Source organism: Vigna umbellata, chromosome 5, assembly GCF_029865625.1.
Source record: "Vigna umbellata cultivar VRB3 chromosome 5, Vumbellata_1.0, whole genome shotgun sequence".
Classification (NCBI taxonomy): Eukaryota; Viridiplantae; Streptophyta; class Magnoliopsida; order Fabales; family Fabaceae; genus Vigna; species Vigna umbellata.
The window spans coordinates 13,979,824-14,001,582 of record NC_142169.1 but is presented as its reverse complement, the minus strand read 5'-3'; the positions used below and the strand labels follow the sequence as shown (position 1 = coordinate 14,001,582).

The following is a 21,759-nucleotide window of genomic DNA, read 5'->3' as shown; positions in this document are numbered from 1 at the left end:
GAAAGACGCATGCAATGCAAGTAGCGTGTTTCATCCTGCACTCCAAATTTTTTTAAAATAACTGCATTACCCATCATTAATGCCCATAATTAAGAGGATTTAATATTTTTTAAAAGAAAAAAATTAAAAGTGGTCAAAGATTCTGGCAGAGATATTATTCCCACTTTCTTTCTCTCATCTCATTCTCAATCTTCCATTTCATTTCTCGAGACTGCCACACAGCACCAGGACCCAACACCAGGACCCTCTCCTCTGCGTTTCCTCTTTCCAGTAGCACCCAGCACACTGTTTTTCCTTCAAATCGGAAGCTTTCCAGTAGCACCCAGCACACTACTTTTCCTTCAAATCGAAAGTTTTCCAGTAGCACCCAGCAGTTTCCTCTTTCATTGTCGCACACACACAGGTTGTCCATTATCGCAGATAGAGGTCGTCCATTCTCGCACAGAGGTTGCCCGTTGGTCGTCACGCGAAGGCCAAAGAGATAGAGGAGTTCATCCAGCACCGGCCAATGCAGAGAAATACTCATTCGATACAATATCTGAAATAGACAATCTTGTCCACATCACATGAAATTCACCCAAAGGAATCATACCAGGGCCATAACGTGCTAATTCACAGGCATAGGGGACACCGTACGTCCCTCTAAGTATGCATCCACATCTTCCCGTACCGAGACCTACAAGATTCACTCGTTCTAATTCTTTAGCTATTAGTCCTAAAGCATATCTGGATACTCGTCCAACAAGTTTTTTGTATTTTATGCCTTTATAAGCTTCACTCATAAGATTCAGACTAATTTTGAACGACGCTTTGATCTTATTATATTGCAACACAATTACATTATGAATGACATCCCAACAAGAACAAAGATCTCCCATATTGTTTCCCAATACTTTCTTTAAGTTCCAATGAGCAGACTCAACCCTAACAAAAATAAATCAACAATATTATCAAATATTCAAATATAGTGTAAACTAATATAACATTAAAACATACTTGTTCGTTATTGTATTCCCTAAATGCATAACTTTGTTTGTCCATGCCTTCACAAAGTAAGTATTGTATGGAATAATCCAAGTATTATTCACATATTCAAATAATAAAGGGCATGAACGACAGGTGTATTCAAAGTGATTCACAGAGTACCCAAACATAGATTCATCTTCACATTCCATGACGTTCTCCCATTCTTCCATTATGACATCCCATGCTTCCTTACAATCAAGTAACATTTTGCACTTTGCTAGTACATTTTTTGAAATATGGAAGCGACATAACAACTGATATGACTGAGGAAAGACATTGCCGATGGAATTCATCAAAGACAAGTCTCTATCGCTGACAATGACATGTGGACCGATATCAGATGTCAAAAATAAACCTCTAAGCTTTTGAAGAGCCCAAGTGAAATTATTTTGACGCTCACTTGATAAGAATGCAAATGCGACTGAGTAGGTTAACCCAATAGATGTCATACCAACAATCTCTAACAATGACAACCAATATTTATTTGTTTTGTAAGTTGAATCCATTAACAAAACAACATTAAATGCATTCAATAACTTGATTGCATTAGGATGTGTCCAAAAGAGGTCACTAACAACTTCAGAATCCTCTGCACATCTACTCCAATGTATGTAATTATCCCGATCCAACATCATCATCAATTGTTGCAGCTCAGTTCTCGACCCTCTCAATGAGCGTTTATATGTATACCTTGCTGTGTAAACTTGTTTTATTGTAGTTACATTATGCTCATTATTTTGTTTCAAAGTCAACAAAATATTTGCTGGTGTTACTTGGGTTTTAGTCAAATCAACAAGTACTTTTGTTCAGTAGGATTTAACCTACCAGCATAAGGATGCCCCATTAAAGTTTTTGCTAAATCGTGGTTATGGTATCCACATATCACTTGTAATACCCACCCATCGCCATTACCAGATGGTTTGCCCCTTAACTGGAAAGGACACTCACATTTTCGGGTGCCATATGCACTAGGTTGGTCGGGTTTGTATTTTCTATATTTTCTGCCTCTTTCACATCCTAGCAACACAAACGTCTTCCTCCCAGGTTGACTGGTAGCTTTATCGGATCTTATAATCACCACACCAAATCCTAGATCATTTGCAATCCTTTTTACCCATTCAATTAAGTTTTAACGTGAAGAAAAAATTTCATTTGTTGTAAAATTATTCGTCAGATCTTCCTTAGCAACCTCATTTATAAATGATGAAAATTTTGATTGCATGGTACAATTTATTTCAGAATCCATCCCATAATGATATTTGTCCATTTAAATTATAATCACCTATAAAAAATAAAAAAGTAATACAATAAATTTAAAATTTATAATTATATTATAAAATCAAAAACTAATACAATAATTATACAATTATAAATTTATGAACAATATAATCTAATTTAAATCAAACACCAAGTTAAATAAACATAAAACTATATAAAAAATTATTAAAAAGTATATATTTAAAATGCATTTTTTATATTAACAACAAATAATAATTATAAAAATAAAGTTAACTAGTTTTATTCAAATTTTATATAAAACAAACCTACTTAAATAATATTCATAAAACAACATGGAAAATTATGAAAAAATTACATATTATCTAATTATATTATAAATTCATAAAAATTATACATATACTTAAATATAATTACAGAATAATAAAATAATATATAAAATAACTACAAATTATATAAATAAATGAATGGGTGTCAAATATCTTAGGAATTTTTTAAATAAATGCTAATTCTTGCTTGTAATAATTGAGTATTTAAATAGGTAACTCAGTTTTTTTCCATGAAAAATGTATGTTCAGCTGAATACCAAACACTGTTACTGAATAAGATAGGCCAAAAATTTTCATTCTCAAATATCGAAATCCGATATATATATATATATATATATATATATATATATATATATATATATATATATATATATATATAATTGAATTTTCATGTGCAACAGGTAACTGAGTTTTTTATTTTAAATTACTTTTATTAATTTTAATAAATTCAGAAAACAAAATTATATCAATTAAAAAATATATAATTTCATTATAGACTAATACAAAATCATAAATAATTTTAAAATTAATAAAATAAGTAAAAGAATAACATAATTAAAATTTTATGTATAACATTAAACATGTATCGGATATTGATATCTGAATTCTCACTATCGGATCTCCAGGTCTGATTCCTATGCATTTCGTTATTCACAATTTGTTTTAAAATCATATGTAAAGATAAAAATTAATTTAAATATTAAAAATAAATAAACTAAATAAGGTAAACAACATACATAATATTTAATATAATCTAAGTTAAATATTATAATCTAGGTTGAGTATCGGTATATCCGAAATTTCATATAATCGGATTTCCACATCCGATGCGCATCAATCGGATCTCCACATCCGATCAACATCATCGGCTATCCGCAGTCGATCAATATCATAGGCTACCCGCAGTCCATGAGTTTATATCGTTTCATTTTCGGTAGCATGCAAACATATTAACGAAACTAAATTACATCTCCATCAATAACAATCCAACCATGAAATCTATCTATGCACACAGATTAAAAATAAATACTAACCTCTTTCTACAGCAAAAACACAAAGAAGAATGAGGTAATCCGAAACTACACCAACACAAAGAGTCAAGCTGCCAATACACCACTCCAAACTGCACACTCGGAACAATACTTCTCTTTAGATAATACTCAATCACTCTCAAGAAAAAAAATATTATCAAAGTCCAGTGAAGAGTTGTGAAAGAGCCGTATGGTTTCTTTATAAAAAAAATGGGATGCAAGAGGTGTAGGGGTGAGGGAGTGCAGGAATGAAGGGTCAAAGGAGTGCAGGGGTGAAAGAGTACAGAGGAGCAGAATACATGTTTCTTAATTGGTGGAAAATAGAGATGGAGTCAATGGTGGTATGAAAATTTTTAATAATCAAAAGATTAAACTTTTAAGCCATTTATTAAGTAAGGACATTTTAGGAAATTAGAAGTGCAAAGGATGAAATCTTTGAACACTCATGCAAGTAATGACACTCCAACACTTCTCATACCCAAAGAGAAAAGTTTCATGCTGCAGCCTCTATTGTTCAGTGGTCCCTGTAAGCCTGCAATCCTTCACATTAAGGTTAATAAATACCTTTCTTATTTTATAATCTTTTATTTTAAATATCTTTTTAACTAAATTATAAACCATTCAATCAATGTATTTTAAGAAAGTTATGAAAAATATTTTCTCTAATAAACTGCCTGTCACAACAATATTATAATTTATTGTAAAATTTCGTTGTTTATCGTATAAAAAACACTTCACATAATATTTTACGTTACATCGATCAAAATTAAATGCTTCGTAATTTAGTTTAAAAACTAAACACAAAACATATATAATTCTAATATTTTCAACACAACTAAAGAATAAAAAATTGAGTACTTTAAATTTTAAATAAAATTTTAAAAGGATAAGAAGACTGCTCAGATAATTTAAAATAAAATTAATATTTGAATCGATGTAATACTTCGTATAAATGTCTAATTTTAATTTTATGACTAAAAATCATATAAAATAAATATTTATCTGTGCATAAATTATATTCTAATTGTTCCAATTTTCATTGAAAAATATCTAAATTTTGATGATAAATAATGTGAGACAACATATATTTTTTATGAAATAAATTTATAAGTAAATTTTAAATTAAAAGAAAAGGTTTTACGGAAATCTTCATAAAATAAAGAAGGTTGAGAAAAACCCTACACCCGCCATGGCACGCTTGTCTCGGTCCTCCGCACCGCGCCTCCTTTACGCGCTCTGCTCCATCTCGTCGCGGTCCCCGGCAGCGTTCCTCCTGGGCGGCTCCTTCCAGCTCCGGCAGTTTTCGGCCGGTAACGTGGCGCGTTCGAAGTTGGAGAAGGATCCATGGTGGAAAGAGTCGATGGAGCGGCTCCGCAACATCGGTATCTCGGCGCACATCGACTCCGGGAAGACGACGCTGACGGAGCGGGTTCTTTACTACACGGGTCGGATCCACGAGATCCACGAGGTTAGGGGCAGGGACGGCGTTGGCGCCAAAATGGACTCTATGGACTTGGAGAGGGAGAAGGGAATCACAATTCAGTCTGCTGCCACATACTGCACTTGGAAGGACTATAAGGTTTGACTTTGTTGCTGTATATCTCACTGTTGGATTGAAGTAGTTAGATAAAGTTGGGGGAGTTGATTATGCTAGTTGATTTCTAATTGAATTAAATTGGCTTGAATTTTGAGGTGTTGTTAGCAAGGTCTTAAGAAATGGTAGGAATTTGGATTATATGGTCGCAAGGGCCTGGTTGGAGAAGTTAAGCTAATTTTAGCTTCGGAGAAGTTAATTTTTTTTTTTCTTTGTTAGAAGTCCTTATATTGAAGAGTTATATGTAAAAATATTTATACCGTCATTCAATTACAGATTTTACGGCGATGTTGAATTTTACAATAACTAATGGTTTAAGATTCTGATTGGTTGAAAGAGTTTAAAAATTGTTCTAGTGACAATGTGTATAATTTAAGCTTCTTTTTACATTTCCAATAAAATTTGAAGAGATGAAGAGTTTGTAACGTTAGCCAAGTTCAAATTGAATCGAATTTTGAACTAATGGAAAACAAGAAAAATAAAAGGAGAATTTAGATTTGTCCATTTGAGTGCTGCTGTTGCTACTAATTTTATTATTAGTATTAATTATTATGATTACTTATTGAGTTTTAATCAATTTTGAAGTGGTGGTAGTGAGGTTATGGAGTAACAGGAATCAGAGTTTGGACTTTGGGTGTTGTTATTATTATCAATATCAATGTTAGTTGTGGTTATGATTATTTATTACTTGTGAAAAGTAAAAGATTGAAGAGTTACTCTGTATTCCTTTGTGCATGATTGAAATGGTAGGGGAATATAGTGAAACCGAAAATTGGTCTTAAATCAAAGCAAATTGTATCTTGAAGTCAATCAGAAATGTTGACAATTTGATGGACAACTTGTTTTTCTTGCTTGTAGTATGCCTATAAGGTAACTGATATATTCTTCTAGCCATTTGAGGAAATGTATTTTTTCCTTTCTTTATCTTGCATATAATTTATATTTAATATCCTGGGTACTGTGTTGTTGCAGATTAACATTATTGACACACCTGGTCATGTTGATTTTACCATTGAGGTTGAGAGGGCTTTGCGTGTCCTTGATGGTGCCATTCTCGTTCTTTGTAGTGTTGGTGGGGTGCAAAGTCAGTCCATTACTGTTGATCGGCAAATGAGAAGATATGATGTTCCAAGACTTGCATTTATCAATAAACTTGATCGGATGGGAGCAGATCCATGGAAAGTGTTAAATCAGGTGCTTTTGAAATTTATGGAAGGCATTGTAGACAACACGATCTTTGTTCATGTGCCATGTACACAATTTTAGTTATTCCCCTTGTTAAGGATATGAGTTGATTATATTAGAGATATGCTTTGATTACATTAAATTGGTAGATATGATTTGATAGAGAAATATCTTACCAAGTATTTCCGATGATTTGATATTGAATTTTGTCCATCATTTATTGTATCCCTTTTACATTCTAAATAAGAATACTCATGTGTGTACCCAACACATGGCATTCAATATATTTCTTCTCGGCCTCTTCCTCCTCAACATGGTACCAGAGTGGTACCATCCTCCTTGATCTAAATCCTTCCAACACCACTTTTACTGTTCCGATGGTGTTTGAGAAAGTGGGTATTTTAATAAAGTTGGTTTTCAAATTCTCTCACAGGTGTTTCTTTATAAACATTGGTCATCAATAAAATTCATCTGTGACCCTGTTTTTTATATGCAGAGGCTATCCTATCTTAATATTGATATTAGCATTATGCAAGTCAAACTTTTAGTTTTATGATTTATTGAACTCTAGATTTATTTTATACTAACCCTGTGCATTTTAAAAATTCTCTCTGCCTTATTTAGATTTAAAATTGTTATCTTTTTGAGGGAATTTTTTGTTTTATTTTTGTTTTTTTATTTTTCAGGCTAGATCTAAGCTTCGACATCATAGTGCTGCAATGCAAGTTCCAATAGGTTTGGAAGAAGATTTTAAGGGACTTGTTGATCTTGTGCAGTTAAAGGCCTACTATTTTCATGGTTCAAGTGGGTAAGTTTCAAAACCTTCTGCATTTTGTGTTCCTATGTAGAAGTCTCCTCTTGCATTATTCTTTTACTTACACTATTGCTGCTTATTGCAGTGAAGAAGTTGTCTCTGAAGATGTGCCTGCAGATATGGAAGCATTAGTGGCAGAGAAAAGACGTGAACTTATAGAAACTGTTTCAGAAGTTGACGATAAACTTGCTGAAGCTTTTCTTGGCGATGAGACCATATCAGCTGCCGATCTTGAGGTGTGTAGAACATTTATTATTTTCATAGTATTTTTGTTAAATGTTTGATTCATTGAGTCACATGAATCATATTTGTTCTACTAAGCTCTATCAATTAGTTTCTTAGCCTGTTGTCTTAAAATACAGAGGACATGATGGTTTGAGCATCCTAGATGTGCATAAAAAAAGTAAGGCATATATATCTGTAGCTTGTGATGGAGAAAAGGCATTATTTTAAAAGAAAATCTATTCAGAGTCCCTATTTTCCCTGGATTAATTTATCCTAACACAGTTTGGTGCAGTTCATCTGAAAATTATAATAATGTTTGTACGTTAATGTTTTAGATTTGCCATTTGCTTTGCCCTTTGGTAAGAGTGAAACAGATTTTTTACAGTCAACAGCAGTACTACTCTCTCCTTTATCATTATCTGTGATAACAGAGTAAAGAAGGGTAAAAGGGTATTGAGATAAGTTTGAAAGGTTAACTAGGCATGAAAATGTAGTGGATTGACATCATTAATTATTTGGACTTTGGTTTGTGTACCATTTGCTAAAGTGAGCAAAAGCCCCTAGTCTAGTTGGGAGCAAAAGGATTTATTTCCAAACATAAAGAGAAGTCTAGGAAAAAGAATAATGGGTTACTGGTTTGAGCTACAAAAGTGACAGGTTTAGTGGTCAACATGTGTGCTTTGTGTTTGGATATATTCATTATTCTAAGGGACAGACGGGAGACTTTGTTAACCGAGTTAGATGGGATAAATTTAGCACCCAAATATATGTGGTAAATTTTGAGTCAGGTAGAATGCGTAGAAGTTGACTCATTTATTTTCAAAAAAGATTTCACTATAGTTGAGACATGCAACTATTCTCACTTTCGTCTTATAATTCCCCCCTAACATATATCTCTCAAAGTCAAAATATTGTGATCTTTTAAGTTATCATGTTTTATTTTTTTTTCTAAAATTTATAAATGCATCAATTTTTAGTTCTAGAAATTAATGTTGATATTAAAGTTGTCATTTAATTTATTATATTCTACGTATCTCTCTCTCTATACACACACAAATATATATAAATATATATATATATATATATATATATATATATATATATATATATGTATGTATGTATGTATGTATTCTAGAAATATTTAGTGTTATATACAGGATATGTTAGCCTCTATCCCAGACATCCTCCCTCAACATTTATTTTTGAATAGTTTCACTATTGTCACTTAATATCTTTTTGTGCGTAGGAAGCAGTTCGTAGGGCTACCATAGCACAGAAATTTATACCAGTATTCATGGGTAGTGCTTTCAAAAACAAGGTAATCATTGAATTACTTTCCATTTGTGTGTTTTTCCTCTGTAAAATGATGGAAGTTATTGCTTTTAGTCTGTATATTGCTGCATAGATATTACCTTTATTATTCTCTCACCTTTATCTAGTTAATGCAGTGTTATTTTTTTTTTCCGTGAGTGACTTAATGTTGTGATTTTGGTGTAATTTAGTTTGGGTCTGTGTATTATGTTTGTAACTGAGGACTTGTTTGGGAAAACAACTTAATTAAGGGCTTATAGAATAAGTGCATATAAGTACTTATACATAAGTTCTTTATATAATTGAAAAGGAAATATGTTAGAGAAACTGATATGATATATTTTATTATTTCTATCTAGTATAAATCTGAATGCAAAGGAGCCTTTATAGAAGCTACCCTTTAAAGCAAAAAGACGAAAACACCCTAGACAGATTTACCAAAGGGGACAGCTGGAAATAACAAAGCAGAGATAGAAACAGTGTAACAAAAAGACAGATAGAGAAAACAAAATCTCTTATTTTCTTTTATTCTAATAAAATAGAGTACAACATTTTTCATGTAAGTTATAAGTTGTTTCCATTAACTATTCTGGGTATCATAAGCTATTTTATATGTTTTTTCAAATGCTTAAACTAGTAATTATGTCAGAAATCCATAACAAGTTGCAAATAAGCTCTTTCAAATGCACATTGAATTCATTTGAAGCTGTGTTGCCTGCAACCTAGTTTTATACACATTCAACTACCATAATGGTGAGTGTGTATATATGATCCATCATAAATGTCATGCCACATTAGGCTTTTTGTGTCTGATAATATTTTGGACCAAAGCTTAACTTAAATTCTGATTACCTTATGACCTTAATAATTAATAATATTATTTTTTAAATTAGCTATTTTATAAATCATTCCCTTGCAGTGGTTTTGAAGTGGAATGTTTTATATATGTAATCACATTACAGTATCCTCTTCTTTTCTGAGCATCTCTGAACTCCTATCTATTTCACTTTTGAAAGCTGGGAAGTTTTTTTTTTTCTTTATAAGGGTTTTGTTCCAGAAATTGTGACATATTTTTGTTTATTTGCATTCTGTTAATATTTCCCCTTATGCATTTATCTGTACTAACTCAATTGCAATGTTGCTTGTATTGTCCTCTTATTATGTAACATAATGAGCATTCTTTATGCTTTCTTAAATTGATACTCAATATTGATTGTGTAAATGATACTATTTTAATTATCTATGCATCCAGGAAAGTGACATTGCTCTCAATTCCCATGCATTCAAGATTTCATCCTACTCATTTCTCGTTAGTGTTGTTACCTTCTATCTCATATTTTTAATCTTCTGTTGCTGGTACAGGGGGTGCAGCCACTTCTGGATGGTGTACTTAGCTATTTGCCATGTCCAATTGAAGTTAGTAATTATGCGCTTGACCAATCTAAGAATGAAGAGAAGGTACCTGATTCATTGAAAGTTGATCTGTCTTGGTTTATTAGAACGTAGTTATTGTGATTGTCATTTTAAGTTTTAAATAAAAGGCCATATTTTTGAATCATGAATTATAGATGTAGTATTGAAATGATAAAATTTACTTTGAACGTGTTCTATGTAATGAAATGTAACTCCATTCAAATAGTGAAAAAAGTATCAATACTGACATGATAATGCATGCATGTGATCTTTAAGAAAAAAACATAATATTGCATGAACTTTAATATTTTATGTAACTACCCAAGAAGAAATGCAATACGAAAATAAAAATTGTCATAATCGAGATTTATATCATGTAAATATAACTCACTGTCTTTTAAAGGAATACTAAATTAGAAACAGTTGAGAATAAAAAGAGAATATAAAATTGGAGGGCATACAAGATCCCTGTTGTGATCTTCTATTTATAGTGATAGAAACTGATACAATGGAAGATGAAAGATCAAAACCGAGGTGCAACTCATAGAGTGCACTAGACTTCTAGGTACAAGACTAGGTACTAATCATGATTTACAACAGATAAATGGTTCCCAATGCACTACTTATTACTTATTTCAACAGAAACCTTTTAAAAGAAGACTAAATTAGAAATGTGTAGGATCCTATTGAGAAAAAAATTTGTCAATTGAAAATTTTTTTATGATTGGAGGATGTAGTTGGGTATTCAGAGGTATGGTAACGTGGTTGGCTGTATGTGAGCATGAAATTTGTTTGAAAGGAATAGAAGCAAATTTTACATTGAGGTTGTGTCAAATCTCACCTAACTCTTCGTAGGGCTAGAGGATACAACTGTCATAGTGACAGGTGGGTGAATAACTGCACAGAAAAGAAACTAACTGACCCACTGTCAAGCGATAGCTATGTAACTAACTGATTGAATAACCGCCTAAAAGATAGTAGGAGGACTTCTTTTATAAAATATTCACACACTGGGCTTTCATGCAACTTGCTTGTATTCTTTCAAAAACATTTACTGAATGAAATAACATTTGTGGATGATTCATGCAAACTCATGATCTGGAGATATACAGTCATATTGGTTTGCGATATGCCTGCATGTTTCGGTTACACTTTTTTATGTTGCTATTTATTGAGTCATTGTAATTTTGTCTTCTTATTTAGGTTGAGTTGCTTGGATGTCCCGATGGGCCACTTGTGGCATTGGCTTTCAAGTTGGAGGAAGGCCGGTTTGGTCAGTTAACATATCTGAGGTACTTGTCACATTCAGAGGCTGTTAACCCATTTCAAACTATTTTTCAGCTTATCTTTTGATTTCAATTTATACCTACATTATGTATAAGTTAATTGTCCTTGTTTTGTTTTGGCTGAAGAATATATGAGGGTGTAATTCGGAAGGGTGATTTTATTGTTAATGTAAACACCGGCAAGAAGATCAAGGTAATTTTATAGCTCTTCACTGTTCTAGCTTGAACATTTTTTTGTCTTCATCACGAGTGTTTTGCCCTGTGGACCTGATTTTCTATGTTCTATATTCATGTTTGTTTTTTTTTCTCTCTCCTCGTGTTCATATCCAAAATAGGTACAAGTCATTGAATATTTTATTCAATATTTTTTTTTTGAAGACCATTCTACGACAGTATTAGTTCAAGTGTTGTCTGTTGTTCTGATATTAATTTAGTTTAATTTTAAAGGAAATCCTGTTAGTTCATGGTTTTAAATCTCAAAGACTATGTGCATGGATTCAAACTTTTACTAGATACTGTCATACATGCATTAAGGAACTCATCCTACATTGAAAGATATTTTATTGAATTTAACCACTCATCTTACAATGAACCTCCCTGCATCTTCTTGTCGGAGGATGTTTAGATCTCTCTTCCTTCTTTTCTTGGATATTTTTAGAACGTCCAAAGACACGGAATTAATAAGTGGACTGTCTAGTAATCCTTAAAAAACTAAACAGTGCAACTAAGATTGGTCCTGGTCTTAGATTTTATTAGCCATGTACATGGCAGGATACATAGCAAATCAGTGACAAATTTGTTGGTGACTCCAACAGCAAGACAGTGGCAAATTGGTTTTTGTGTGGCGGTCCATTGTGGCCGCTTTGGCCATCACAGAATGGTGTCATGAAATGGCCGCTTTTCCTGTTTTTTCTTTTATTGTTGTTTTATTTTGTTTTTTGTTTTTTTCCTCTCTTCTGTCTTATTTATCCTCTCTCTTATTTTACAGTAGTTTTCTTTTTTCTGTTGTTTTTTATCTTCTATTTTTATCGTATGTTTTTTTGAATTTTCTTTTTGTTTTTCTGTTCTATTTTTCTTTACTTCTCTACTTCTCTTTTCTTTCTGTTTTTTTTTTCTTTTCTATTTTTCTCTACCCTTTTCTTTTTTTTTCTTCTGTTTATTTTTTTCTTTTCGGTTTCTTTTTCACCTTTACTGTTTTTTAATGTGGTAATTAACCTTTTTTTTCCTTTTACTTTAACGAAACCCTAAATCTACTGGCAACAACTGATCAAGCCAGTTCAAGACCATCTAATAGAAATCACCCAGGTTGGAAATATTGTCATCCTTTGGATGAATAAAACCTAAACACTACAATTTGTAATTATTGTGAAAAATTTATGAACTGAGAAATTACAAGAGCCAAAGGACATCTAATGGCAAAAGAGGACAATGTTGCACCTTGTCCTAAAGCTCCAAAAAATGTTAGAGAAGAGCTCTGGAAATTAGTTAAGGAGACTGCATTTTAGTTCCCTAAAGGCAAACTGGATTTTACTTATTTTTATTCACACACATATAATATATATATATATATATATATATATATATATGTATATATATATATATATATATATATATATATATATATGAATGTATTTTTATGTATGTATATATATGAATAGATGGATAGATATCTTTTTTTGGTTGGCAATGCTTCTGTCGTAACCTATTATGGCATCTGATATACTTCCATAAAGGATTTTTGAGTTACCGTTAGTATCCATTATCCAATATTTTTCTGCATTACATTCCAAGATTATTGTGAATTTGTGTTTGAATCCTTTCTTTTATCTAATGTAGGTTCCACGCTTGGTTCGGATGCATTCTGATGAGATGGAGGTTTGTTGAATGCTCCTGGAATTTTTTTTTTTAATTGAACATAAACTGCTGGGGTTTTTGTCTTTGGCTATATACGTCTGAAGAATTTGAATATATTCAGTTATTCTATGCCATTTTCTATCAACTTCTAATTGGGTTTTCTAACTATCTGCAGGACATTCAAGAGGCTCATGCTGGGCAAATAGTTGCTGTATTTGGTGTTGATTGTGCATCAGGTTATTCTTTTATCCTTGGTTTAACGTATACATATCTAGATTGCTGAAAAATTCCATGGTGCTTCACAACTTTGAAATGTTCACTACTATTAATCGATTAATAGTTATCAAAATTATCAAATATTGAATTTGATAATAATTTTCAGTTTGACCTTTGTGTATGTTAGAATATTTACCCTAATTATCATGATTATATTGTGTCTAGAGTTACCCTATTTATCATGATTATATTGTGTCTAGAGTTACTCTATTTATCATGATTATATTGTGTCTAGAGTTATCCTATTTATCATGATTATATTGTGTCTAGAGTTACCCTATTTATCATGTATTCTTGTATCAATTTATTTTTATAAATAGAAGATTATGAGAGGGATCAATTAAGCCGTCAAGAATTATTTTACAGTTTCAATCTCAAGTTGGTATCAGAGCCATGGTTAGAGCCTATCCTAGCGAGTTCTAAGTGGGCATTCTATTCTTCTATTCCACCCGCTATCGGGCCGTTATCGGACCACCCAATTTCTACTATCACGTACGAGATGTCTATACCTCGGCATGAAGGGGTGTGTTGGAAGTCCCACATCGACTAGAGATAAGGCCAAATTATAATATATAATTGGGTGCAAACCTCACCTTACAAGCCGATTTTGTGGGGTTGAGTTAGGATTAAACCCACCTTCTAATATGGTATCAGAGCAGGTTGTCTGATTCTCTTCCTACTCTGTCTTTGTTGCTGTCGGTGGCCAGCGTAGCCATCTGCGGCTTTAAAAATTTCATCTTTTCTTAAATACCTCAATGAGCAGTCATGTTCTGGTTTCTATCTAGTCTCCAAACCCTAGTTGTTGTTCGCAATCGTCTGGCACTGTTTGCCGCTGTCTGGTGTCGTTTGCCGTTGCCTGGCGTCTTTTGTCGTTGTCCACTTGGCACTATTTTTCCACTATGAGGAGTTGTCCACATAAGTTTGTCACCATCAATAGTGTACAACCACCTTGTGTGTCTGCCCTGTCAGCAGAATGCAGACTGATAAAAACCACTTTCTTTATGCTACTCCATTTATTATGTCTCGTTTTATTTTCCTTTTTTGTGGGGATCTATTGTCTACATCATTGAATGTCAGTTAGTAGTGCTACTATTTTTTAACTAAATCTTCTAGTGGTTTCTAGATTATATAACCTGAAGATTGTTGTTGGGGCATTTGTTTTCCATTTATTATTAATTTCTGGCTTTATTTTTGTTTCTTTTTGAGTATATATTTGTTTAACATTTGTTTTGACTATCAGGAGATACTTTTACTGATGGTTCAGTTAAGTACACAATGACTTCCATGAATGTTCCTGAGCCAGTGATGTCGTTAGCTGTTCAGCCAGTCTCTAAAGATTCAGGAGGACAAGTGAGTAGAGTATTTTATGTAACACATCAACCCCTGCTCCAGCTTGGAGGTTTATCACATGATTGGCTTTCCCCTTGAATTGCTTACAGTTTTCAAAAGCTTTGAACCGCTTCCAGAAGGAAGATCCTACATTTCGTGTTGGCTTGGACCCGGAGAGTGGGCAGGTAATCTTTAATTACTTTATCAGTCTTTCAAGTAGCAATGACATTATTCTCATCTTGATATTAGTAAACTTCTGTTGTTAGACAATCATTTCTGGAATGGGAGAATTGCATTTAGATATCTATGTTGAACGCATCAGGAGAGAGTATAAGGTACCATTTCCTCCACATTGTTTTCTCGTTGATGCTGTCTAAATATTTGCTTCTTCTTCTGTTTAATTCATCTGTCTTTACCTAAGGTTGATGCTTCAGTTGGAAAGCCCCGTGTTAACTTCAGAGAAACTGTTACTCAACGGGCTGATTTTGACTATCTGCATAAGAAGCAAAGTGGAGGGCAAGGTCAATATGGACGGGTAATTGGGTAAGTATTTACTGTTCCTTCCTGTTTTATTTTCTGAAAATATTATCTTTGCTTCAAGATAAATTTATGTGCACACGTTTGGGTAGCACTCCATATTCCCCCCACTTCCAACATCTTTTGCATTTGGACATTGAACTCTTGGCTAAATATATGAGTAGTATTGTTTTTCACACATAGGACTTTGAATATTCTTTGTTCTTTTTTCATGTGCTCATTAAAATCATAAAATAGTTATTCAGGGATTATAAACTTTAAACAAGAATTTCCCTGTCAGATATGTCCCTGTGTATGAACAAAACACCCTTAGTCCCCTGCAGATTAAGTTCCCTCTTAGTTTCTTTGTAGTGCTTGTCTATTTTTGAGTGAGTTCTGGGTTGGATTTTAGGAAAATGCCAGGCTGTGCTCACTTGGTGTTGATTTTCTATTTATCTTGCATTAAGATTGTCAAACTATAAGAAAGAGAGACATTAAGTTGAAATCTTATGTTTTTGAGACACAATGGATGCTTTATTTATATTGAGAAAAAAGGTATCAATAAATGCAATAAATAGAAGATATTTCATATCCTCTAATAATAAAAATATGACATGAGAATAAATAAAAATGTCTCATACTCACGAACAGATAGATGATATATGTTTAATCTGGTAGAAATTATTTGTGGTTCCACTTCTTCTGTGATCTCCCCTCAATTTCTTCATGTGTATTCTATTCAACGTGTTTGCAGGTATATTGAACCACTTCCTGCAGGGTCATCAACTAAGTTTGAATTTGAAAACTTGCTTGTTGGTCAAGCTATTCCATCAAATTTTATCCCCGCAATTGAGAAGGGTTTCAAAGAAGCTGCCAATTCGTGAGTAAAATGTTAATGTTTCCTAATCATGTATTCTAAGGTCTAATTTCAAAGATAATTTGTGATTTGTCATGGAGTGTGTTATCCTCTATCAAATAACAATCTACGTTTTTGTTTGGTTTATACAATTTGGTATTTCTTGTACGATCAATCTTATATTTGTTACAGCATCTCAATTTCTCTCTTCCACACAGTGGTGCCTTAATTGGACATCCAGTTGAAAATCTCCGAGTTGTCTTGATAGATGGTGCCGCTCATGCTGTTGATTCCAGTGAACTTGCATTTAAGTTGGCTTCTATCTATGCTTTTAGACAGGTCCTTTTATTTCTGTTATCCAGATTTCTTTTCCTAAATAACAATTCACACATATTCTCCCTGTAATCATCTGTTGATTCCTTCACATGCGATGGTCTAAATCTTTGATAATTCGTTGTCATATTTGTAACAGTGCTATGCAGCTTCCAGACCGGTTATATTAGAACCTGTTATGCTTGTTGAGCTGAAAGTACCAACAGAATTTCAGGGAGCCGTTGCTGGTGACATCAACAAGTGAGGTTTATACTTTTTTAAAAGGATATTGTAGTAACTTTCAAAATTCTGACAGTTTTATAACTCATGTAAAGGAGGAAAGGTGTGATTGTTGGAAATGATCAGGAAGGAGATGATTCTGTCATCACTGCTCATGTAAGTACCTTACAAGTCTCTTAATAATATTTTAACTTTTAAATACTTTGTAGTTAGCTATGGTTGACCAATGGAGAAAAAACAATAGCCGTGAGGAGAAAGGGAATAAAAAACAAAACATAGTTGTTAGGGGTTTGTTAGGTTGTTGTAGTGTTTGTTGGGGGAGGGTTAGCTATATAAGGAGTGAGGGTGTCATGGGACAGACACGTTTTTGGTTGTATCTTTTTTATGTTGAGAGGATTTGCTACATCCTGTGTGAAGGGAGGTTGGTCCCTTGGATGTTTTAGAACATATTCTTTGTTTCCAGAATAATAATACAGATTTTTCCTTTGTTAGTGTGTGTGTTGTGTGATCTGTAACCAAACCAGAGAGAATTCTGGGTTGCCACCAGGAAACCTAACAATTGATCCCTGCCGGATCAAGAAAGAGAAGCATGGAAGGGAGAGTTAGCGCATTGGAGAGAGTGGTAGAGGAACTAAGGGAGGAATCCAGAGGAAATTTCCAAGAACTTAGAGATATGATGAAAGTTCTGATATGTAAATCCAAGAACCAGGATAGGAAACCAGGAGACAGTCAAGGTTCGGTTAATGGGGATAAAATAGGAAGAAGGGAGGAAACTGAAGAACAATGGGAGGAAGAAAAAAAGGAAAATCAGAAGTGCTGGATGAAAAGAGTAGAACTACAAACCTTTGAAGGGGTGGACCCGATTGGGTGGATATCAAGAGCTGAAAAGTTCTTTGAAGTCTAGAATGTCTCATCTAGAGAAAAGATTAGGTTGGCCTTCATTAGTATGGAGGGAGGAGCAAGCCATTGGTTCAGGTTCTGGAAAAAGAAAACCAAGAATCCTTCTTGGGAGGAACTAACAGACTCTTTGAAGAGGTTTGGAGGAAGGAACAAATGCTCAGTTTTTGAGAAACTGGCGGCTGTAAGGGAGAAGGGGGAAGTGGAGGAATATATCCAGGAATTTGATATGTTGGTGGCCCAAACAACAGAGTTGACTGCTGTTAGGATATTTATTCTATTTTATCATCATTATATTGTGTCAAGGGTTACCCTATTTATCATAATTATATTGTGTTTAGGATTACCCTATTTATCATATACTTTTGTATCAATTTATTCTTATAAATAGAAGATTGTGAGAGGGATCAATCAAGCCCTCTAGAATTATTTTACAGATTAATTATCAAGTATTGTAGAGCAATTGTTGGGGTACTTCTTCGCAGTTTGGACTAACTTCTCAAAAACAAAACCTCTAACTCTTCCTCTGAACCCCTTATCAATGCCTCTTTCTCTTCTTTCCAAGAAGGGTTCTTGGTTTTATTTTTCTTGGGCCTGAACCAATAGATTGTGCCTCCCTCCATGCAGTTGTAAGCCAACCTGAGCCTTTCCTTCTCTATGACATTTTGGATGTCAAAGAACTTTTCTACCTTAGTGATCCACCCCAACGGGTCCAGCCCCTCAAACCTGGGCAATTCTACCTGCTTCCTCCAATTCTGTTCACCCGTGTCTTCCTCCAGCTCTTCTTCTGAACTCTCTTTCTGTCCTTTCATGATAGATTTCTCACTTCTTTCTAAGCCCTTCATGTGAATCTTGATTTCTTGCAGCATTTCTCTCATTTCTTGCATATTTCTTCTCCATTCTGCCATGCTCATTTTCGGTTCGCTAGTCCTCCTCTCCAAGGTATTGTCTCTTCCTTCCATCACACTTCTCTCCCAAAGATCCAACCCTCCTCTCCCAAGGATATCCGGCAGGCCTCTCCCAAGCGGATCCGGCAGGTCAGACCAATTGATAGGAACCCATAATTGAAAAGAGACAAAAGAGTAATATTCTTTATTATATAGACTATATAGAACACAGAATAGGAGAGCACTCTCTCCTCCAAGGGTTTCCCCCTTCAAAAAGAGCCAAAGCTCAATCTACAAGAATACTCTAAAGCTGTCCTCTCTACCAGACCCCCCTTGCCTTATAAAGGCAACCCACTTCTAACTACCCAACAACAATTAATTCCTAAACTGTTTTCTCTCTCCTACACACCTATTACCCATTATAACCTATCATATTATATCCTATCAGAAGACCACCAGTTGGTGCTGTCACGACATCTTATTACAACAACTGGAAGGTTTGAAGGTAAAGGAGAGCTTCTACCTGTTTGAACTAAGAGGTGTGGACCTGATTTTGGGAATAACCTGGTTGGCTTCACTACGGAAATCAAGATAAATTGGAGAAACTTGACTATGAGTTTTGGTCAAGGGGAAAGGAAGGTGTTGAAAGGGGGACCCCACGCTGACCAAGAGGGTAGTTACCCTTGAGAGGCGCTGTTGAAAGAGACAGAGATTGAGGCTGTCACGTTAGTATGGAGTTTGGGGAAGACTCAATTGGATGAAATGGAGAAGGGGGAGGAACAATTGACCCCATGTCAGTGCACAGAACTGGAGGAGATTTTGGGGGTCTATGAGGAGGTATTTAAGGAATCCAAAGAGTTACCACCTAGTAGACACTTGGATCACAAAATTCCAATCAAAGCTGAGTGGATCCTATCAATGTGAGGCCTTATCGGTACCCTCACCTCTTGAGCTAACTCTTATAATGTTTGGAAGGTTTACATATGTATGCATTGTTAGTGTGCATGGGTATGAATGTGTAACATGTTTTGGTGGCATCCAGTATCACGTAAGACCCTGAAGCACGCATTAGGAAAATATGACTTTGGTTCTTGATGTGGTTCTAGACGATCCTCTGAAATTGAAATATGCCAACTAGCCGTGACAGTTTCTACCTTGAAGCCTTGATTAATCAGTTGCTAGATCTTAAAACTACAGTTGAGGGTATGCTCTAATGTTTAGATGCAATTATGGAGTTAACGGGGCCTTATATTGTAAAATTGTTATTTCTGAAGATTGTACGTCCTCTGTGCCATGAATATTTACTGGTTGTATTTGTTGTATTATGTTTGTTTGAAATTTATATGTAGTGCGTGAACCTTTAGCCATAACTTATTCATTTGTCATTGTTAAATTGGTTGCTGTTATTAATTATTTCAGGTCCCTCTTAACAATATGTTTGGGTACTCGACAGCTCTTCGTTCAATGACACAGGTGAATATGACGTCACTCGAGAATATTTCTTGTTTTAATGTTAATTTATATTTGATTTTTAATTTCCTATTGGTTCTTTAATAACTGCAGGGTAAAGGTGAATTCACAATGGAGTACAAGGAACATTCACCAGTTTCTCATGATGTACAGACGCAATTGATAAACACGTACAAGGGCAGCAAGGCAGCTGAATAACCAGCTTTAGTCGATGTGCACGGTCAAAATATTTATGACAACATTTATCCAAAAAGGGGGACAATAATATAGATAAGGTTTGTTTCATTTTTTTGGCTCAACCAATTTTGGAATGCAAATAAAAGTTGCTGTAATTGTGATCGGGTAGTAAATGGTAGCTTCAATATACAAGTTACACAATATCGTATTTATAGATGAAGATGCTCGTATTTGAGCTATTAGATATGTAACTTTATGCTCATTACCGCACTTCCATCCATTCCCGAATTTTGTACCTACTGGTTTGGATTTAGGGAAGGTAGGTTTGTTGATTGATGGGTTGGAGGGGAACGGGACAAGTGGGGTTGGGATCCCAGAAAAGCCCTTTTACCAGTGATTTTTTTAGAGCCTGGCTTTTAATTTTATTTTTAATGTTTAAGAAGTTCAAATGTTTGGTTAGATTAAATTTATTATTAGTATTTTTATCATTATATATTGTTTTTATACAATTGATTTATTCTTTTCACTTGTAAGCAAGCCGGCTGAAATTTTTATCTCCTGCCCTTCATTCACTTTAATGTCAATCTTCCTTTTTTTTCCTTTTACTTAGCATCATCATGTTGGCCTGTATATTTATATGTTCGGATCAAGTTTTGCTTAGTCCCATGCTAGGTTTTGAAGGAATGAAGTCAGGTTGATTGATTTCCCCCCCTTTTGAAAATAAATAGTGGGAAATATTAGGTTACATGTCATGTAATATTTCAGGATTAATGACTTTTGTCAATACTCAAATCCATTTGCTCAAATCTTGAAATATAAAACTCAATTTCTTAGAATTTTACAAGTTGTTTAAGCTTTTGATTAAAGTGGTATTAGTTCATTAATTTAATAATGATGGTTACGACAATTAAGTGTCTTATGATTCTGGAGAGGTGCTGTATTATTTCGTGTGCTCATTCCGTAAATATGACCAGGTATCATGAAAAGTCAATTTCACAGCGAATTGAGTTTCTAACCTACTCAAGTCATCCTTGAACTTCATATCAAGAGCATTAGGCACAACTTGAGAGTATTTGCTAACCTAATCACTCTTCCTATTAAAGTAGTATGGAATCTGTAATTGCCTAGATTGACCCTAGAAATCATCATATTATCCAACTGAACAACACTCGACTTATCAGCCCTAACAATAGCAAAATAACAAAAATACAAGTTTCAACATAATACCAAACCACGCAAATTATTACAGAATCCTCATACCGTAAGGTTGTTGAATTTGTTCTGAAATTTACTCGTGAAACACCCTTTAATGACATGTTACATCACAGAATGAGGATTTTTATATAGTGTAGGAATATTTCTAGAAAGGTCTTTCTTGAACCGAGAAAATTGTTGTGAGTGTAGTGGTCTAAGTTTAATAAATTGTATACGAAACTTAGCCATTTTTCACTTTTTCCGGGTTGTTCTCACTCACTCACTTCCTTTTGTGATCCTC

General features: G+C 33.9%; 2 protein-coding genes across 2 annotated transcripts; one reads left to right on the top strand and one right to left on the bottom strand.

Annotated features, from left to right (window-relative positions):
- Positions 1–491: 491 nt before the first annotated feature.
- On the bottom strand, positions 492–2,220 carry LOC148197746 (uncharacterized). The gene is made up of 4 exons (XM_088115624.1): positions 2,216–2,220; positions 1,827–2,132; positions 1,147–1,338; positions 492–924 (listed from the first exon to the last, which is right to left on the bottom strand). Exons 1-4 carry the CDS (start codon positions 2,218–2,220, stop codon positions 492–494), a joined length of 936 nt encoding a protein of 311 aa, XP_087971750.1.
- Positions 2,221–4,776: 2,556 nt separating this feature from the next.
- LOC124829679 (Translation elongation factor EFG/EF2 protein) lies at positions 4,777–20,790 on the top strand. The gene is made up of 20 exons (XM_047303236.2): positions 4,777–5,201; positions 6,189–6,410; positions 7,088–7,209; positions 7,301–7,451; positions 8,687–8,758; positions 10,114–10,209; positions 11,368–11,456; positions 11,577–11,643; positions 13,287–13,325; positions 13,480–13,540; positions 14,821–14,930; positions 15,020–15,094; positions 15,176–15,244; positions 15,331–15,452; positions 16,180–16,305; positions 16,500–16,620; positions 16,754–16,854; positions 16,929–16,989; positions 20,037–20,090; positions 20,181–20,790. The coding sequence occupies exons 1-20, from the start codon at positions 4,812–4,814 to the stop codon at positions 20,283–20,285; spliced, it is 2,253 nt and encodes a 750-aa protein (XP_047159192.1). The 5' UTR covers positions 4,777–4,811; the 3' UTR covers positions 20,286–20,790.
- The last annotated feature ends 969 nt before the right edge of the window (positions 20,791–21,759 follow it).

Bases quoted from the DNA above. Each gene is read 5' to 3' on its own strand.
- LOC124829679 (XM_047303236.2), top strand. From the start codon at position 4,812: ATGGCACGCTTGTCTCGGTCCTCCGCACCGCGCCTCCTTTACGCGCTC. The intron at 6,411-7,087 runs GTGCTTTTGAAA...TTTATTTTTCAG, and splicing joins CATGGAAAGTGTTAAATCAG to GCTAGATCTAAGCTTCGACA. The intron at 16,855-16,928 runs GTGAGGTTTATA...ACTCATGTAAAG, and splicing joins GTTGCTGGTGACATCAACAA to GAGGAAAGGTGTGATTGTTG.
- LOC148197746 (XM_088115624.1), bottom strand. The intron at 1,339-1,826 runs GTACTTGTTGAT...TGTCATTGTCAG, and splicing joins TTAAATCCTACTGAACAAAA to CGATAGAGACTTGTCTTTGA. The intron at 925-1,146 runs GTACTCTGTGAA...TATTTTTGTTAG, and splicing joins GAAGATGAATCTATGTTTGG to GGTTGAGTCTGCTCATTGGA.